The 18,426-nt window shown below is 39.3% G+C and overlaps 3 protein-coding genes across 6 annotated transcripts in view; all 3 read right to left on the bottom strand.

The window, feature by feature from the left end:
* Window positions 1-18,187, bottom strand: part of LOC140796788 (cysteine-rich receptor-like protein kinase 10) — a 47,887-nt gene extending 29,700 nt beyond the window's left edge. Inside the window, exons 1-8 of one of the 4 annotated variants that reach the window (XM_073149903.1) lie at window positions 17,610-18,187; window positions 17,149-17,534; window positions 16,635-16,739; window positions 16,370-16,557; window positions 15,624-15,834; window positions 15,297-15,534; window positions 15,056-15,206; window positions 14,499-14,970 (exon numbers count right to left, since the gene is read on the bottom strand). In XM_073149903.1, coding sequence (XP_073006004.1) covers window positions 14,662-14,970; window positions 15,056-15,206; window positions 15,297-15,534; window positions 15,624-15,834; window positions 16,370-16,557; window positions 16,635-16,739; window positions 17,149-17,534; window positions 17,610-18,091 — 2,070 coding nt within the window. In that variant the 5' untranslated portion in view covers window positions 18,092-18,187 and the 3' untranslated portion in view covers window positions 14,499-14,661. Of the gene's footprint in view, window positions 1-14,498; window positions 14,971-15,055; window positions 15,207-15,296; window positions 15,535-15,623; window positions 15,835-16,369; window positions 16,558-16,634; window positions 16,740-17,148 lie in introns of those variants that run through there. The other 3 variants (XM_073149901.1, XM_073149902.1, XM_073149904.1) reach the window with 3 other exon arrangements.
* Window positions 13-5,009, bottom strand: LOC140796790 (cysteine-rich receptor-like protein kinase 6). The gene is made up of 7 exons (XM_073149906.1): window positions 4,085-5,009; window positions 1,999-2,130; window positions 1,606-1,736; window positions 1,260-1,470; window positions 918-1,155; window positions 683-833; window positions 13-598 (listed from the first exon to the last, which is right to left on the bottom strand). Exons 1-7 carry the CDS (start codon window positions 4,911-4,913, stop codon window positions 248-250), a joined length of 2,043 nt encoding a protein of 680 aa, XP_073006007.1. The 5' UTR covers window positions 4,914-5,009; the 3' UTR covers window positions 13-247.
* Window positions 6,888-10,734, bottom strand: LOC140796787 (cysteine-rich receptor-like protein kinase 10). Its single transcript, XM_073149900.1, has 7 exons — window positions 9,492-10,734; window positions 9,206-9,310; window positions 8,938-9,128; window positions 8,208-8,418; window positions 7,618-7,855; window positions 7,381-7,531; window positions 6,888-7,207 (listed from the first exon to the last, which is right to left on the bottom strand). Exons 1-7 carry the CDS (start codon window positions 10,720-10,722, stop codon window positions 6,899-6,901), a joined length of 2,436 nt encoding a protein of 811 aa, XP_073006001.1. The 5' UTR covers window positions 10,723-10,734; the 3' UTR covers window positions 6,888-6,898.
* Window positions 18,188-18,426: the final 239 nt, after the last annotated feature.

Raw genomic sequence — 18,426 nt, 5'->3', positions numbered from 1 at the left:
AATAAATATATCTTTCCATGAACAACTCAGGCGAACTTACCATTTATTCTATTCACTTATGAGATGGATAGAAGCAACCGGAGACAGGATAGATGTAGATCCTATGTTCTTTAGGATCTTACCAATGATACAAGTGTTACACACTCACGAAACATTACTACAGGGCCTTTTATAGCAGTATAGGGAAAGTACTTATTCATCAATCTATAAAGGTTTTAAACTTAATAATATTTTCTCGTATTTGCACCTATCTAGGTTCAAGTTCAGTAATTGACACCTCATTTGGTGACATTGGTACAGACTTGCTCGAGTTCTTGTTGCTTGTAATGCCATTTGTGTCGGATGAACTTGTATAAACATCCGACAGGATGCTGCTCTTTCTGACGCAAAATGCAGGTCTCGCTGGAGCTTCGAGTGACACGGTCTCGCTACTGAGCATCACAACGACCGTCGACATGCTAGGTCTATCTACTGGGTCTTCCTGAACACACAGTAGTCCAATATGGATGCATCTCAACATCTCACTTCTTGGGTAGTGGTTGCCCAAGGATGGATCCATTACCTCTGTAATTGTCCCTGATGTCCAATGCTCCCATGTCTGCATGATGTTTTATTAACTTAGTATAAATTATCACATGGAAGAAGCATTAATGTTATTTCTACAAACTTTGAAAGTACTCACAAAGCTCAAGAGGTCTTCAGCCTGCTCAGAGTCAAAGTAACCACTATTTCTCCTTCCAGTCAAAATCTCTAGAACTAAAACACCAAAGCTGAATATATCTGATTTTATCGAGATATGCCCAAGCATCGCGTATTCTGGTGCCATATATCCGCTGCAATGACATCGACTTGTTATGCTAAGTAACATATAACTTTTTGTGATCAGATTGAGGATAGCATTGAAGGTTGATACTTACAATGTTCCAACTACACGGCTTGTGATGCCTTGAGTTTGATCCCCTCCGAAAAGCCTGGCTAAGCCAAAATCTGAAATCTTTGGACTCATATCTGCATCTAACAGAATGTTGCTTGCCTTGAGATCACGGTGAATAATTTTTACCTGTGAATCTTCGTGTAGATAAAGTAGGCCTCGAGCAACTCCATTGATGATCTTATACCGCTTTCCCCAATCTAATTCATGTCGTCTATCATCATCTATCATTCAAACATAACACATTTGGTTAGGCAACATATGTTTTTCAAAGGCATAGCAGATTAAATGGTCTATTGAATACACAATAATGTCAGAAAAGTAATACCAAAAAGAATGGTATCTAGGCTTCTGTTAGGAACAAATTCATAGACAAGCAACTTCTCTTGCGCCTCTAAGCAGACACCTAAAAGCCTTACAAGATTCTTGTGCTGAAGCTTGGCAACCAATATTAGCTCATTTTTCAGCTCTCCTACTCCTTGCCCTGAATGCCTTGATAGCCTCTTCACTGCTATCTCCTGCCCGTCAGGGAGCATTCCCTAAACAAATTAGGAGGTCAGCAGAAATTATATGTATATATGTATGTCACCAGTCTAAATCAAGGAAGAATGAAGATCAGCAATAATAATCTAAAGTTGAAGTACAATTGTGCATTAAAGTAACTATTTTGATACCTTATAAACTGCACCAAATCCCCCTTCTCCAAGTTTATTAACTTCAGCAAAGTCATCTGTTGCAGCTCTTAATGTTGACAGATCCAGAAGCAGTGACTCAACATTTTCGATCTCCTCCCCATGAGTTCCATCTATTGAGAAGAGAGCAAACATCATCTCAATAGAATAAATAATACAGATATTATAGTCACAAGTAAGTCTATTGATGTTCTGTGCAGTCATACTATAAAACTGCAGAATTTATTACTTGATTTATACTTGTTATCTCCTCCCAAGGCACAAGCATGGAAATTTGATGCCATGATTTCCAATTTTATTACTAGTTGAAGCTCGACAATAAATGTTTAAATTGGATAGTAGTATAATCCACGAAGCATCATACGTATAACTTACATGGTAGTGCTATTTTTCTTGATGATCTTCTCTTCCTCCAGAAACATAAGCAAATCAGGGAGATCAGAGATAATGCAATCCCTATAGGTATTGCAATTGCAAGAACTGTACCAGTGGAATTCTTCTTCTTCCCTGCATTTCAGTTAATCAATTACATTTATCATCCATCTGAATAAAAGAAAATCTTATAACTAAGGAAAATATGTGACCAACATTGAAAGCAACTATGTTCTGCTAGTGCATCTTTTCATTTATTTAATCCATTTTCTTTCATTTCATGATGGAAATACATTAGTTTAAGAACAATCCATGAAATTATATTCGTCTCACGACCTTGTTGGTGTCAAAGAAAGATGTTCTTAGGAATTATTTATTAAACATGTGACACCTTTTCAAAACGCAGCATTGATTATTAATAAGCGTGAAGATTGGCACAGCAACATCTAAGAGAATTAAAAAAAAAAAAATCTTACGTTGGATGGTGGGTGGAATACATGCATCAATTGACCATCATAAGAAATAAATGAAAAGGATTTCTGAATCATGATGCTGATATTCTATCCAATATTGACTGAAAGTTGTCAACTCTTATGGATCCTTCTCCTTTTGAAGTCCTGTCTTAGCCAGCCCATATGAGTGAGGAAAAGTTCAGCATATTTGATGAATGATGTTTCTGCAAGCATCCTTCAAGCTTAGTCTTTATATAATAATATACATATATACCTGTATGGATATAATATATATGCACATGGATATGTGATTGTATATAATACTCGAGCTTAGTTATCACTCCCTTAGGTGTAGTATATAGTATATGCTGCTTTAGATTGTTTTCCCTCAGAAGTATGCTCTAACAATTAATAGTAGTAACAGAAGCAGTAGCAATAATTGCAAAAGCAATAATAATCATAAGAAAAAAAAAATTATAATTACCACTGTATTCTTCAAAATATTATAATTGCTTCCGGAATCAATAAGCTCTTTCAAAAATGTTATTTCTTCAGTAAATCTAATTAATTACTCTTAAAATTGAACTTAGGTTAAGAAAAAAAACTAATTTTCCCTTGTATAAATTGTTTAAAATAATTTTATAGCTATATAAAGTTACTTGATATCATAGTATAAGAAAATAAAATATTATTTCTTGCAAAAAATAAAAAAGAAACAATGATAAATATTTTACACCTTAAACTTCAAGAAAGATTAGAGTTATCAATTTTGTAGGACTTTATGTGGTTCATATGTTGAGGCAGTTAATCTTTGTAGTTCTATTGTGGTTAATCTGGAGAAGTAAGTTTCAATGAAACAGGGGCCGCGGCCCGGTTGCTAAAAAAAAATTCGAGAAAAAAAGGTATTTTAGTCATTTATAGGTATTTGTTAATTTGAAGAACCATTTGTAAGGAATATTCCATTAATATTACTTCAAAAAGATGACCATAATGACAATTATGAAATAATCACAAGATTTCAGGGACAATTGTGATATTTCAAAAAAAAATTCAGTGGCAATTATGTCAAGAACCCTAATATCAATAGTAATATTAACAGTTATAACAAGTAAAAAGGTAATATCAAGGACAACAAGTGTAGGAGCTGGATATCTTGGCTGGCTGTTATCGCATTATATAAGGTCTCATACTTTTCTACTACTATGAATTAATTCATCACCTCTTCTGGGAAGAGATAAATATCTCTACTTCAGATTTCAAAGCAAACTCCTTTGCTCGAAAAGGAGGAAGCTTCTTGGCATTATATAAATGCTATTAGACTACATGGGATCAAAGAACAAACACAATTAGGACAGTACATAACACTCGCAATCAGTTTGGAAGATGCTTTACAGGAGCCAATTGGGTCCATAGACTTTAGTAGTGAATGGGGGGGTAGAAAATTATTGGAAATTTATGTGCTGGAACTCTCAAGAACTGCACCAATCGGAGAAATTCCAGCATACTTTTCCTATATATATGTCATGGTCAAGCTACAACTAAAAGGAGAAGTTGATTTACGAATAGCTAAAAAGGGAGGGGGTAATTGCAAAAATCCAAATAGAAAAAGGGGGAAAAGAAGTACTTCTCTCCCTTACCTTTTCCTGGAGAAGCCGGCGTCACTGGCCGAGGCACCACCGGCGCCGGCGCCGGAGCATTCGCGTCCGTAGGCGGCGCAAGCATCAGCTTCGACACCCCGTTGTAGAACGTATACACCTCGAACCTCGCGTTACATCTCACTCCAAGAGCCCTTCCCCCTTGCTTCCCACTATCATATTTCGGCATCGTCTGAATTAAATCCGCCAAGCATTGCCTACACCCCTCCTCAGTCAAATCCGGCGTGCACTGCCCCAATCCATAGATCTTGTTAAAATTCTTGTCGACGAACCCCACCTGCGCCGTCGAGTACTTTAACTTATCCGAGGAGGCGGAGTCCGCGGTTTTGTTCATGAGATAGTCGACGACGTTGTCGAATAGGATTGGATTTGAAACGTTGTTCGAGTTCCAAGCGAAGACCTGGTGAGAGTTATCGGTGGAGGAGAGGAAGAGTTGGTTGGAGTAGCTGAGGAGGCAGAGGTCGTAGTAGATGGTGACGGACATGAAGTAGGGGCAGAGCTGGGCGGCCTCTTGGAAGGCGAGGTCGAGGCAGGGGCGACAGGAGGAGGAGTTGGAGTCGCCGCGGCAGAGGGCTAGGGCGGAGACTATGTTTGGGATGGAGCCGACGGTGGACTTGGCGAAGCCGGAGGAGCGAGAGGCGTTGGTAGGGAGGGAGGAGAGGATCTGGTTGAGGTTGGTAGCGTAGGTGTTGTTGGCTGTGTAGTTGCCATTGTCATCGCAGAAGTGGTAGAAGGGATCGGCGGAGGAGGGAGAAGGGTGGAGGATGAAGAAGAAGAAGAAGAAGAAGGAGAAGAGGAGAGGGATGGGCATAGTGTTTTGCTTGAGGTGGGAGGATGGAGAAGAGAGGTGAAGACTTCGTTACTTACGCAATTATGCTTGATGAAGTTGAACGTGTGAAACGTAAACAATACTTCGAGGAAGAGAGGCATTGATGGTTGACTTAGTCAACAGTATATATTTACAGATTGAACCATAAAAATACACAATTTACAAAAAGCACTATGCTCAGATCAACTCAAACTGATTTAGGGACGTCATTATAGGCCAAGAAAATGGCCTGAAATGATCGAGAAAAGGCAACAGAATATCTCGTCAAATACGTTGTAAAAGATTTGGATACTTTTGGGGTTAGTGCTAGGTGTGTGAACCTGCGTAGCTTAGCCGAGCTTGAGCGAGCTGGGCCAGCTTGCCTCGGCTCGAGAGTAGAAAAAATTTAGCTTGGCTTGAGTTAGAGAAGCTCAACTTGATTCTGCTCAGCTCGAGTTTAATGAGCTCGAGCTCAGCTCGACAACTTAATAAGCCTACGTGGGCTAACGAATCGATCCAAAATCTAAGTGTTATATTAAGCTAATCTAACAATTAATTTTATTGCATTAAAGGGAATGATACTTATAAAGACATATTTATATTGCCTAATTTTCGACACCGGACTAAATATCTAAGAGTCTAAAATAATAGAATTGTTTACAAATAAAAATCGAGCTCTTAACAAGCTGAACTCATGAGCTTCGTGAGCCGGCGAGGCTTTTTGATTGTCCTAGTTAGTGCCTTCTCCATCGAGAATTTGTGAAGAAAGGAGGACTAGCGATTCCTAATTAATTGGAGAGCGATTGAATGAAAATAGAGAGAAAAAGTCTTATGGGAGCTTTCTTGGACCACCGAAGAGTGGAAAAGGCCAGGACTCACCAGGCATATATGCTTAGAAATGTCCAAAGAGTGAAGGTATTGAAGGTTTAAGATTAGGGGCCTTTTGGTGGAATATGTTTAACATATATTTTAGAATAATTATTTTGTTTATAGGTTCTATAAACTGTGTCTCAAAGTGAAAATCAAGGTACATACTTTGTATGTTGCCATCCATTTCAATTGGGTGGATGTCAAAATACAGTTTGGAGAGAAAATTGATTAATATTTCAGATGTTGTTGAAATCATATTTTATGTTACTTAGAATTCTTATATTTTATGTTACTTAGAATTCTTCCTAACACAATGTTTTTTTTAACAAAAATACAACCCTCAATATGTGACATAGCCATCAAATAATGTTTTCAAATCACTAGCTACTATTGAGGTTCCTTTTGGGTGGTAAAAGAATGTTTGGAAAATAAATAACATAAAGAGAAAAGAAGTAATGTACATTGCTGAACAATAACTTTCTATATATAAGTCATTTTGACTTCTTTTTTAATAATTAAGTTTAGTTCCCCCCCACAACTATCACATTTTTTTAACATACATTTTCTAAAATTTTTTATTATCCAAGTCAAACTCCTGAGCTAAAAAACAAATGAATATATCCATAGACCCCTCAACTAAAAATATATATATATAACTTGGACTCTCTAAACATTGAATGGATAGAAATATGAATGTAAAATATAGAAATATGGTGACTATTAGTTAAACTATATGTGTATTTATATCCCCACAACATAATAAATCAGTCACCAAAGAATCGAAGCATTAATCTATTAGCCAAATCAAGCATAGAATACATCTATTATATAAAATTAAAAGGCAAACATAGGGTAATATATGTGCTCAGATGGAGGAACATGGGGAGGGAGAAGAAAAGGATGAAGGAGAAGAAGAGGAGAGAAATTGTGATGGTGATGGCGATGGCGTGCATGGTGTTTTGTTTGAGGTTGGAGGAGGGAGAATAGATGTGTAGACTTGACTAGTTGATTATGAGGTGGAAGGGTGAAATATTTTACCAAAAAACTTTCAACCATCACAGTTGGCTCTATTTTATATCTTAACAATCTTGACATACAAAACACCAATTGAACTAACATCATCGAGCATATGGAGTTGTAATTGTCATGTCGTTTACACTACAATTTTCTGTTAAGTCTAATGGTTCCTCTGCTACAGTTGCGATTCTCAGATTGAAGAAAGCCGGTTGCTTAGGATAAGGTAGATTTATACTCTCGTTACTTAGCATTGCAACGACATTAGACATGGTGGGTCGATCCACAGCATTCTCTTGAACACACATTAATGCTATGTTAATGCTTCTCTCTATGTCAGCTTTGTCATACCCATCACCTAGCGATGCATCTATAAGCTCTGACCATTTCCCATCTTTCCATAGCTCCCATGCCTGAGATAAGTTTTATTGCACTTATTAACTCAAAAGTAAATCACAAATAACACAACAGAAACATGTGTGTATATATGTATTTCTCTGTACTTTTTCTTAACAAAAATCAAACTAAGAAGATAGTAAATCATTATAATGGTTTTAAATATTAAGAATATTATCAGGATACTCACGTAACCAAGAAGGTTTAGATAGTTGCCATATTGGTGAAAACCTGCATTCCTCTTTCCGCTAACTATCTCTAGAAGCAAGACGCCAAAGCTAAAGACATCAGATTTGATGGAGAAAAGACCTTCCGAAGCATATTCAGGGGGCATGTAGCCACTGAAAAATACATCAAATTCATAGGTGTTAACATAAACATCTAAGTTGTAATAACTAATGCACTTGTAAGTTTGAGCTATGCTTACTATGTACCAACAATTCTGTTTGTGCTTGTTTGGATCTCATTTGAAGCAAAAATTCTAGCCATGCCAAAATCCGATATCTTAGGGTTCATGTCGTGGTCCAAGAGAATATTGCTTGCTTTCAGATCCCTATGAATGATGCGAAGTCTTGAATGCTTGTGAAGATAAAGAAGCCCTTGAGCTATCCCTTCAATAATATGAAACCGCTTACTCCAGTCTAACAGTGCTCCTCTTGTTTGGTCTTAGAAAAATTAAACATAGCTGAGAATTAGTGTAAAAGATAAATATTGCTTGCTTTCAGATCCCTATGAATGATGCGAAGTCTTGAATGCTTGTTTTAGATCTTAGGGTTCATGTCGTGGTCCAAGAGAATATTGCTTGCTTTCAGATCCCTATGAATGATGCGAAGTCTTGAATGCTTGTGAAGATAAAGAAGCCCTTGAGCTATCCCTTCAATAATATGAAACCGCTTACTCCAGTCTAACAGTGCTCCTCTTGTTTGGTCTTAGAAAAATTAAACATAGCTGAGAATTAGTGTAAAAGATAAATACAAAACAATTGAAGTAGAGAAATATTGTCCGGAGAGAACAAACCAAAGATAAAGAAGTCCAAGCTTTTATTTGGCATGTACTCGTAGATTAGTATCTTTTCTTCTCCTTCAATGCAGCATCCAATAAGCAAAACAAGGTTTCTATGTTGAAGTTTGGCTACAAGTTGGATCTCATTCTTAAACTCTATCTGACCTTGGCTTGAACGAGCAGAAAGTCTTTTAGCTGCAATCTCAAGCCCCTCTGGCAGTTGGCCCTAGAATATTTTGTTGAAGTAAAAGTTAGATTATGCCAGTTATCTAGGAATTTATCAGTTGATGTCTTTGTTCCTATCCATCCTATTCAGAAGAATATATGTGCACATAGATATATATAGCCCTAATTAAAATACCTTTGCTTGTAATCAGCTAATGTGAAACAAAAAAGTCAATTTGACATGAATTATGAGTCTCCTGTCCTGTATGTTTAGAAAAGTCTTTATCCCAGCTGGGTCGATTATGTGCTCATCACCCTTCTATTCAATAAAATCGACACTTCTTCTAGGAAGATTCCTCTATGCTCATGAGTCTTAAGCTAAGTTTATTTTTCTTCACTTGATAACATCTATAGCTATCATACAACAATTAAAAGTATAGTTTAATGAAATTCAAACTACCAACCTAGAAGGAAATCCATAAGTCTCGTAAGTGATTCGCAATCTTTTATACTTCCTTGTTAGAAGATCTTGGTGGAAAAGTAACTCTAATCAAATGATGTTAAGGAAAATATAGATTACTTTGTAAACTGAACCAAACCCGCCTTCTCCAAGCTTGTTTTCAGGGGAGAAATGGTTTGTGGCATCTGCTATCTGACAAAAATTGTACAAAGAAAACTTTGAATTGCTGTCTTCATTTTCCCAAAGCCTACTTGCTTCGTTGGTTGTAATATTAAGAAGCTCTCTTTGAAGTTCTCTCCTTTTCTCTTCTCCTGGATCATTGATATAATTCGTTTCAATGTTAGAAGTACTACGAGCAATTCCACTTAGAGAGAGACGAAAAGCTTACTTGCTCGTCGTTTCCTTTTAATCCATAGGAAACAAAGAAGAGAGAAGGAAAAGAGTAATGCGAGAGATGTAGTGGTGATAATAATCCAGAGTTTACTCTTCCCACCTACACAAGAGAAGAGAGACTAAATTTAGACCAACTATTCAATATTTGAAGCGATGAATCTTCAAAGGGCGGCAGGTTTTCTTGACATTAAATTCTGATATTTCTCAATCACCACCTTTACGTGTACTTCGTTTAAAGTAGGGATTATCTATAACTTTTCAGGGTAAAATTGAGCACATACCTGAAGGAGGCACTACCGATGATGGCGGTGAGCTGCCTATTGGAGCACGAGGCACCACCGAAGGTGTAGGAGCTGGTGAGTAGCCTATTGGAGCAATCGGAGACAGCTGATGGGTGTCGTAGAAAACGTACGCCTCGTACCTCAAATTGCATCTTACTCCTACTAACCGTGCTCCTGTGCTATCATCGAAATACTTGAACATTTCGTTTATAAGATCCTGCAAGCACTCGTGACACCGCCCATTCAACATGTCCGGTGTGCATTGGACTAGACCATACAGCGCCGGAAAAGCGTCGGCGATGTTCATCTCGTACGTCGCGAACTTGATCATCGAGTGATTCGCGACCGAATCTGCGGTATTGGTCAACAGCTTATTGATCCCTGAGGTGAAGAAGTTGTGGTTGACTGCGTTCCTTGGTTCCCACCCTACAAACCTTTGCCTTTGGTAGGTAACGTTGTTCATGTTCGAAGAGAAGACTTGGTGAGAGTTATCGGTGGATGAGAGGAAGGTTTGATTGGAGGAATAGCTGAGGAGGCAGAGGTCGTAGTAGATGGTGACGGACTTGTAGTAGGGGCAGAACTGAGGGGCTTGTTTGATGGCGTGCTCGAGGCAGCTGAGGCAGTTGAAAGAGTCTATGTCACCGCGGCAGAGGGCGAGGCCGGAGACTTGGTTTGGGCCAGAGCCGAAGGTGGACTTGGAGAAGCCGGAGAGAGAGGCGTTGGCAGAAAGGAAGGAGAGGAGCTTGTTGAGGTTGATATCGTAGGTATCGTTGGCGGTGTAGTTGCCGGAGTCATCGCAGTCGTGGTAGAAGGAGTCGTCGGAGGTGGGAGAAGGGTCGAGGAAGTTTTGATTGGAGTAGCTGAGGTAGCAGTTGGTATAGATGACGGTGACGGTCTTGTAGTAGGGGCAGAGCTGATGGGCTTCTTGGATGGCGAGTTCGAGGCAGGAGAGGCAGGAGGAGGAGTTAGTGCCGTCGCTGCAGAGGGCGAGGGCGAAGGTTTGATTTGGGTCGGAGCCGAAGGTGGACGTGGAGAAGCCGGAGGAGCGAGAGGCGCTGGTAGGGAGGGAGGAGAGGGTCTGGTTGAGACTGGTGGCGTAGGTGCTGTTGGCAGTGTAGTTGCCGGTGTTACCGCAGATGTGGTAGGAGGTGTCGGCGGAGGAGGGAGAAGGGTGGAGGAGGAAGAAGAGGTGGAAGGAGAAGAGGAGAGGGATGGACATGGTCATGGTCATGGTTGCGCCGTGTTTTGTTTGAGGTGGGAGGAGGGAGAAGGGAGAAGGGAGAGAAGTGGTGTAGATAGTTAGTTGAAGTGGAAGGCTGAAACGTAAACAATACTTCGAGAAAAAAAAGGGACTATGCTAAGACTCCGTTAACAGGAGATATTTACAGAATAAACCATACAAGAATTTACCAGATGCCGGGCATTTGCATTAAAAAGAAATATTTTAATTTTTAAAATAATAAAATAGACTCTTATGCTAATCTCTTATATAAATTTATATATTTTAATATAAAAAAATAAACGCAGAGCCAAATTTTATTATTACTAAAATTTAAGATTTGGATTGATTTTGATTCTAATTTTTCATCAAATTTAATAACACTGCATATATGTGCGTGTGTAATTATCTAATAAAAGAAACACTTCAAATTAAACTCAGACATCTACCGAATGTTCCTCAATTACCACCTTATCCGCTGTACTGCAATTTTGTCCATAGTAGGGATATCTGTGAAGTATATTCAGGGTAAAATTGATAGAGGAGTAAGGAGGTAGAAGAGAGGTCTAGCCTAGAATTGTTACTTGTGCTTGATGAAGTGGAAGTTTGAAAGATAATGTGTAGTGAAGAGCATATGCACAAGATTGTTTTGCAATCAAAATATTTATGCGATATGATGTATATATTGAATGACCATTGATAAATAATATAATCAATACAAGAAAAAACATTAAAGGATGAAAAAAAAATATGTCACATGAAATTACATTTGATTCATGTAGTCATTCATAGGCTCATGCTTCCGCTCAAAATTATTATATAATCTGTATTATTTTTTAGTTAATATATTTTAGAAATGCACAAAAATTTTAGGAACTCAAAATAGTTAAAACTAGCAAAAAAATCTTAAAAAACAATAATGATCACAAAATCCTAAAAAGATTTTAAATGAAACTCAAAAGTAAATGTATATGTATATATAAACACACAAAAATATACATGCTAGAATATATAAATAATAAAAATAATCAAGTAAGCTTTCTTAGTTAAAATACTTTTCTAAGAGATTACTTGATAACATCAATCAAAGTACAAATGCTACGCTACTCTACACTCTACAACTGCCATATGAGAGCGTATGATTACTATCTAAAATATATGGAAGAAGCTTACATGATGAGCGAGAGGCGTTGGTAAGAAGGGAGGAGAGGATCTGGTTGAGGTTGGTGGCGTAGGTGGTGTTGGCTGTGTAGTTGCCGTTGTCATCGCAGAAGTGGTAGAAGGGATTGGCGGAGGAGGGAGAAGAAGAAGAAGAAGAAGGAGAAGAGGAGAGGGATGGATATGGTGTTTTGTTTGAGGTGGGAGGATGGAGAAGAGAGGTGAAGACTTTGTTACGCACGCAATTATGCTTGATGAAGTTGAACCTGTGAAACGTAAACAATATACTTCGAGGAAGACAGACATTGACGGTTGACTTAGTCAATAGTAGATATTTACAGATTGAACCATAAAGTTACACAATTTACAAAAAGTACTATCAAAAATATCTCACTTAACCCCTTCCGTTACCTATTTCTGTCCAAAAAATATCATGTGATAATCACCTGACAAATATATGACAATTTTACTCTCGTACATATGCAAGTCATATGCTAAGTCATGAGAAACTTTTAGGTAGACGAAAATACCCCTCATTCTCTCCCTCCATTATTGTGGCTTCCCACTACAACCTCCACTACCATAGCCATCGCATCTACGGCGTTGACCACCGTCACCTCCTCCGTAGCCTACCGTCACCCTCCTCTCCGGCATGCTCGAGCTTGAATACACCACAAGATCCATATCCCGGTCAGAGTTGGATCTTGGATCGGCATAGCTTCTGTCGCTATACCACCGCCTCCGGTGACTGCGGCCGATCAAGGTGAGACAGATCCACCCTCTTCTCCAAGCCCGGCATCACCGTTGCCATCTTCTTCGAGCCCTTTCTCTCTCTCCAAATTCCTCCCCGTCGTCGTCTCCCTCTTCTTAGAGCTCTCTCTCTCTCTCTCCAAATGCCTCACGCCCTTATCTCCAAGCCCGGCATCCCTCTTCTCTGAGTCCAGTGTTGTCGTTGCCTTCTTCTCTGAGCCCGGCATCATCGGAGAGGTCACAAGAGCCGTTGAGAAGGATAGAGACAGACATTACCGTTGCCTTTTTCTCCGAGCCCAACATTGATGAAGAAGTCGCAAGAGCCATTGGGGAGGAGGGAGGGATCGGAATTAAGGTAGAAGGAGAGGATAACGAAGGAATTAAAAAAAAATTAAAATATTTAGAATGGGGATTAAGGCAGAGGGAGATGGTAACGAAGGAGTTAAAAAATTTAAAAAAATTTAATATTAGTTAAGCCACTTAATTATCTCGTCATTATAAGTGAAGGGGTAATTTGGTCGATTCATTAATTTTGTCAATAGTGTCAGAGGGGTGAGGTATTTCTGATAGTATAAGGTGGGGCCAGTGTGTACCAAAAGAAAGTTTAGGAAGTCAATGTGAAAATGGGTGATAGTTTAGCGAGTGAAAAGGAAATTATTTCTTAAATAACTATGTATTGTTGAGGTTTTTTCTTGAGAGGTTGATACAGAATTTTGGAGAAGGAAGAAGATAACAGAATGGTTCAAAGAAGGCTTAAACAACCCTCCATACTCAACAGTTGACCCTAGTAGAGAGTTTCGCTAGGGTTTGGGGCTCTTTCTTACCTTGTCTTGGCTTTCCCTACCATCGCCTATAACTTCCCTCCACTCTCCTAGCTGGGTTTTCCCTCTCCTCTATGGGTTTCTCCCTTCCCTCCTTCCCTTTCTCTTCTCCTTTTTCTTTTTTTCTTTTCTCTCTCCACCCTTTGCTAGTTCGGTGCCTTGTAGCCATCCCTCCCTCTAGCTTTGCCAGGATCTGCTAGTCTCTGCCATCAGCTTCGCCTTAGCCCGACCCCTGGAGTAGTCACCTACTCCACCGTTTGCTCTATTCTCACTACCATGCCACCCACATAGTGACTTCCTCGTAGCATTAACCCATCTCCTTTGCCACTCCCACCCCATCACTCCATCACCGCCTTGCTATCTTTCCTCACCGCTCCTCCCTCATTGCCTTGGCAGTCCTTCCAGCTTCAAACCCATCGCCCTTACCGCCTTGCAGTATCATCCTCCTTGAGTTGTTGTTGGTATTGGCATGTTGGTAGCCGATAGTTATACTGCTTCAAGACCCTCGTCAGTTTGTAATGAAGCTACAGTTAGCTGATATTAGGTTTGTGCTGTGGGTGTTGTCTCATTTAGATCTTGTTCGCCCATTGGGTTTCATGCTCCTTTCTTCATGCTGTCCTAGTAATGGGGCTTCTCTAAATTATTTCCCCCTTATTGGAGTAGATGGAATTGCTTGTCTATGGACTATTTGATCAAAAGAAAAAGAAAAAATACAACCCTCCACATGTGACATAGCAATCAAATAATGTTTTTAATCACTAGTTATTATTGAGGTTCCCATGGGGGCGGTAAAAGAGTGTTCGCAAAAAGAACAATATAAAGAAAAAAAGAGTAACTTATGTTGCTAAACATTAGCTTCTCTAATAATTGAATAATTACATTTGAGCCTCTTAAACTATCACATTTTTTTTTACATATACTTCCTGACTTTTTAATTATCCACGTCGAACCCCTGAACTAAGAAAAAAAATATGTGTAGGTATATCCCTACAACATAATAAAACATGTATTTAAAGTTTAAAGGATCCGAAGCATTTCTTATGTCTATTAGCCAAATCAAGCATTGAATACATTCGTCAGGTAAAATTAAAAGGCAAACATGGGGGTAACATATGTGTTCAGATGGCAGAACATGGGGTATATATGCCTATGGATATTTCTCTGTAAGACAAACTTAGATTTGTTATATGTTCTCAATCACAAAGTAACAATTAAAATAATATTATCGACCATATGGAGTTGTGATTGTCACGTCATTTACACTACAAGTTCCTGTTAGGTTTAATAGTTCCTCTGCTTCAGTTGCGATCCTCAGATTGAAGAAAGCCGGCTGCTTAGGATCTGGTAGACTTGGACTGTCGTTACTTAGCATTGTAATGACATTGGACATGGTGGGTCGATCCACAGCATTCTCTTGAACGCACATTAATGCTATATTAATGCTTCTCTCTAGCTCAACCCTGTCATACCCATCACCTAGTGACGCATCTATAAGCTCAAACCATTTACCCTCTTTCCACAGCTCCCATGCCTGACATAAGTTTAAGCACACTTATAGATCTTAAATAAGTAAGAAACAACAATATAAATACTTGTTTAATCTATTTGATGCTCACATAGCCAAGGAGGTTAACAGAGTTGCCGAATTGATAGAAACCTGCATTCCTTTTCCCACTGACTATCTCCAGAAGTAATACACCAAAGCTAAAGACATCAGATTTAATCGAGAAGAGACCTTCAAAGGCGTATTCAGGTGACATGTAACCACTAAAACACATATATCAAAATTTGTAGGCGTTAACACAAATATCTAAGTTATAATAAATAATCCGCTAGCAAGTTTTGAGCTATACTTACTATGTACCGACAATTCTGTTTGTGTTTGCTTGGTTCTCATTTGAACCAAAAATTCTAGCCATGCCAAAATCCGATATCTTAGGGTTCATATCACGATCCAAGAGAATGTTGCTTGCTTTTAAATCCCTGTGGATGATACGAAGTCTTGAATGCTTGTGAAGATAAAGAAGTCCTTGAGCTATCCCTTCAATAATATGAAACCGCTTACTCCAGTCTAACAGTGCTCCTTTTGTTTGGTCTAGGAAAATTAAACATAGATGAAGACAAGTTTGAAAGTAAAAATACAAAAAAAAATTGAAATAGAGAAGTCAAATATAGAGGACAAACCAAAGAGGAAGAAGTCCAAACTTTTGTTTGGCATGTATTCATAGATTAGTATCTTTTCTTCTCCTTCAATGCAGCACCCAATGAGTGAAACGAGGTTTCTATGTTGAAGTTTGGCTATCAGTTGGATCTCATTCTTAAACTCTACCTGACCTTGGCCTGAACGTGCAGAAAGTCTTTTAGCAGCAATCTCAAGCCTATCTGGCAATTGGCCCTGGAATATTTTGTTAAATTAAAAGTCAGATTATGCCAATTTCTAGAAATTATCAGTTGGAAGTCTTTATTCCTACCCATCCTGTTCAGAAAAATATATATATGCACATACATATATGACCCTAATTAATACCTTTGTTACTAATCAGTTAGCAGTTCCATATCCAATATGTGAAAGAAAGGAGTCTTAGTTTTATAGTAATTATGAGTCACCTGTCGTGTATGTTTAGAAAAGTCTTCCATCCCAGCTGGGCCAATTATATGCTCCTCACCCTTCTTTTCAATACATTTCAGGCTTCTTCCAGGAAGATTCCCCTCTATGCTCTTAAATCTTGAGCTAAGTTTGTTTTTCTTCACTATGATAACATCTATAGCTATCATATAACTAATAAAAGTCTAGTTTTACATAATTCCAACCATCAACCTACTGTGCAAGAAGGAAATTAATAAATCTCATAAATGATTCCTTGTTGGAAGATTAGCTTGATGAGAAAAAGTAACTCTAATAAAATGATGTTAAGGGAAATATAGATTACCTTGTAAACTGGACCAAACCCGCCTTCTCCAAGCTTGTTTTCAGGGGAGAAATGGTTTGTGGCATCTGCTATCTGAGAAAAACTGTACAAAGAAAACTTTGAATTGCTGTCTTCATTTTTCCAAAGCCTACTTGCTTCGTTGGTTGTAATATTAAACTCTCTTTGAAGTTCTCTCTTTTTCTCTTCTCCTGGATCATTGATATAATTCGTTTCAACGTTAGAAATACTACTAGCAATTCCACTTAGAGAGAGAAGAAAAGCTTACTTGCCCGTCGTTTCCTTTTAATCCATAGAAAACAAAGAAGAGAGAAGGAAAAGAGTAATGCGAGAGAAGTAGTAGTGATAATAATCCAGAGTTTGCTCTTGCCACCTGCACAAGAGAAGAGAGACTAAATTTAGACCAACTGAACAATATTTGAAGCGATGAATCTTCAAAGATGATCGAGATTTACCTAGTTTTCCACGACACCTCTGTTTGGAGAAGTTTTCTTGACCATTACAACAACTCTTTTTTTTTTAATGAAAAATAAGAAGATGACCATACAAAAATAACTCTAAGTTTTGTTAGCCCTCATTCGAAAATAATGGTGTCCATTCACACTATATATATATATTTTTATATTTAAAATGTTTAATTGGATTACATTAGCATCCCTTGTAGATAAGCCTAACTTCATTAATTTAATAAATTAAGAATGATTTTGCTTCTAATTTGTTATCAAATTTAGAAACACTTTTATGTATGTGCGTAACTTTTCAGGGTAAAATTGAGCACATACCTGAAGGAGGCGCTACCGGTGATGGCGGTGAGCTGCCCGGTGGAGAACGAGGCACCGTCGAAGGCGGAGGAGCTGGTGAGTTGCCTATTGGAATAATCGGAGCCAGCGATGAAATCTTTACCATCGAATCGCCGTCGTAGAAAGTATACGCTTCGTATCTCACGTTGCACCTTACTCCTAGGATCCGCGCTCCTTGCCTACCATCGAAATAGCTCAAATTCCTGAGCATTTCGTTTGTAAGATCCTGGAGGCACTCGTGACACTGCATATTCGACATGTCCGGTGTGCATTGGACTAGACCATACAGCGTCGGAAAAGCGTTGGTGATGTTCATCTCCCCCGTCGCGAACCTGCTCGTCGAGTCATTCGCCGCCCAATCTGCGATACTGGTCAACAGTTTATTGATCAATGAGTTGAAGAAGGTGTAGTTGGCTGCGCTCTTGGGGTCCCACCCTGCAAACCTTTTGTCGGTGATGTTGTTCACGTTCCAAGCGAAGACTTGGTGAGAGTTATCGGTGGAGGAGAGGAAGAGTTGGTTGGAGTAGCTGAGGAGGCAGAGGTCGTAGTAGATGGTGACGGACGTGAAGTAGGGGCAGAGCTGGGCGGCCTCTTGGAAGGCGAGGTCGAGGCAGGAGCGACAGGAGGAGGAGTTGGAGTCGCCGCGGCAGAGGGCTAGGGCGGAGACTATGTTTGGGATGGAGCCGACGGTGGACTTGGCGAAGCCGGAGGAGCGAGAGGCGTTGGTAGGGAGTGAGGAGAGGATCTGGTTGAGTTTGGTGGCGTAGGCGCTGTTGGCTGTGTAGTTGCCATTGTCATCGCAGAAGTGGTAGAAGGGATCGGCGGAGGAGGGAGAAGGGTGGAGGATGAAGAAGAAGAAGAAGAAGAAGAGGAAGGAGAAGAGGAAGGAGAAGAGGAAGGAGATGGACACGGTGGCGGTGTGCATGGTGTTTTGTTTGAGGTGGGAGGAGGGAGAAGAGAGGTGTAGACTTGTTGGTTCTATGAAGACTAGCGGAAGGGTGAAAACGTCGCCGACGGAGAAATGATGGTTGACGGACAACGGTAGATATTTACAAATTGAACCATGTAGATACACAATTTACAAATAGCACTATGCTCAGATCAGCTCAACCTGATTTAGGGACACGTCTTGAGTCGAGTTGGCTGAGGGATGGCTCGAGCTCAGCTCGGCTCTGTTAACGAGCTTGGCTTGAACTTCACTCTCAGTTGAGCTTGTTCAACAGATTTTGGCATGGCTAGAATTTTTTAGCTTCAATGAGA

Source organism: Typha latifolia, chromosome 10, assembly GCF_019914945.1.
Source record: "Typha latifolia isolate L0001 chromosome 10, TyphaL0001v2, whole genome shotgun sequence".
Classification (NCBI taxonomy): domain Eukaryota; kingdom Viridiplantae; phylum Streptophyta; class Magnoliopsida; order Poales; family Typhaceae; genus Typha; species Typha latifolia.
Note: the sequence above shows the minus strand (reverse complement) of the source record. Positions and strands in the feature narration are given on the sequence as shown.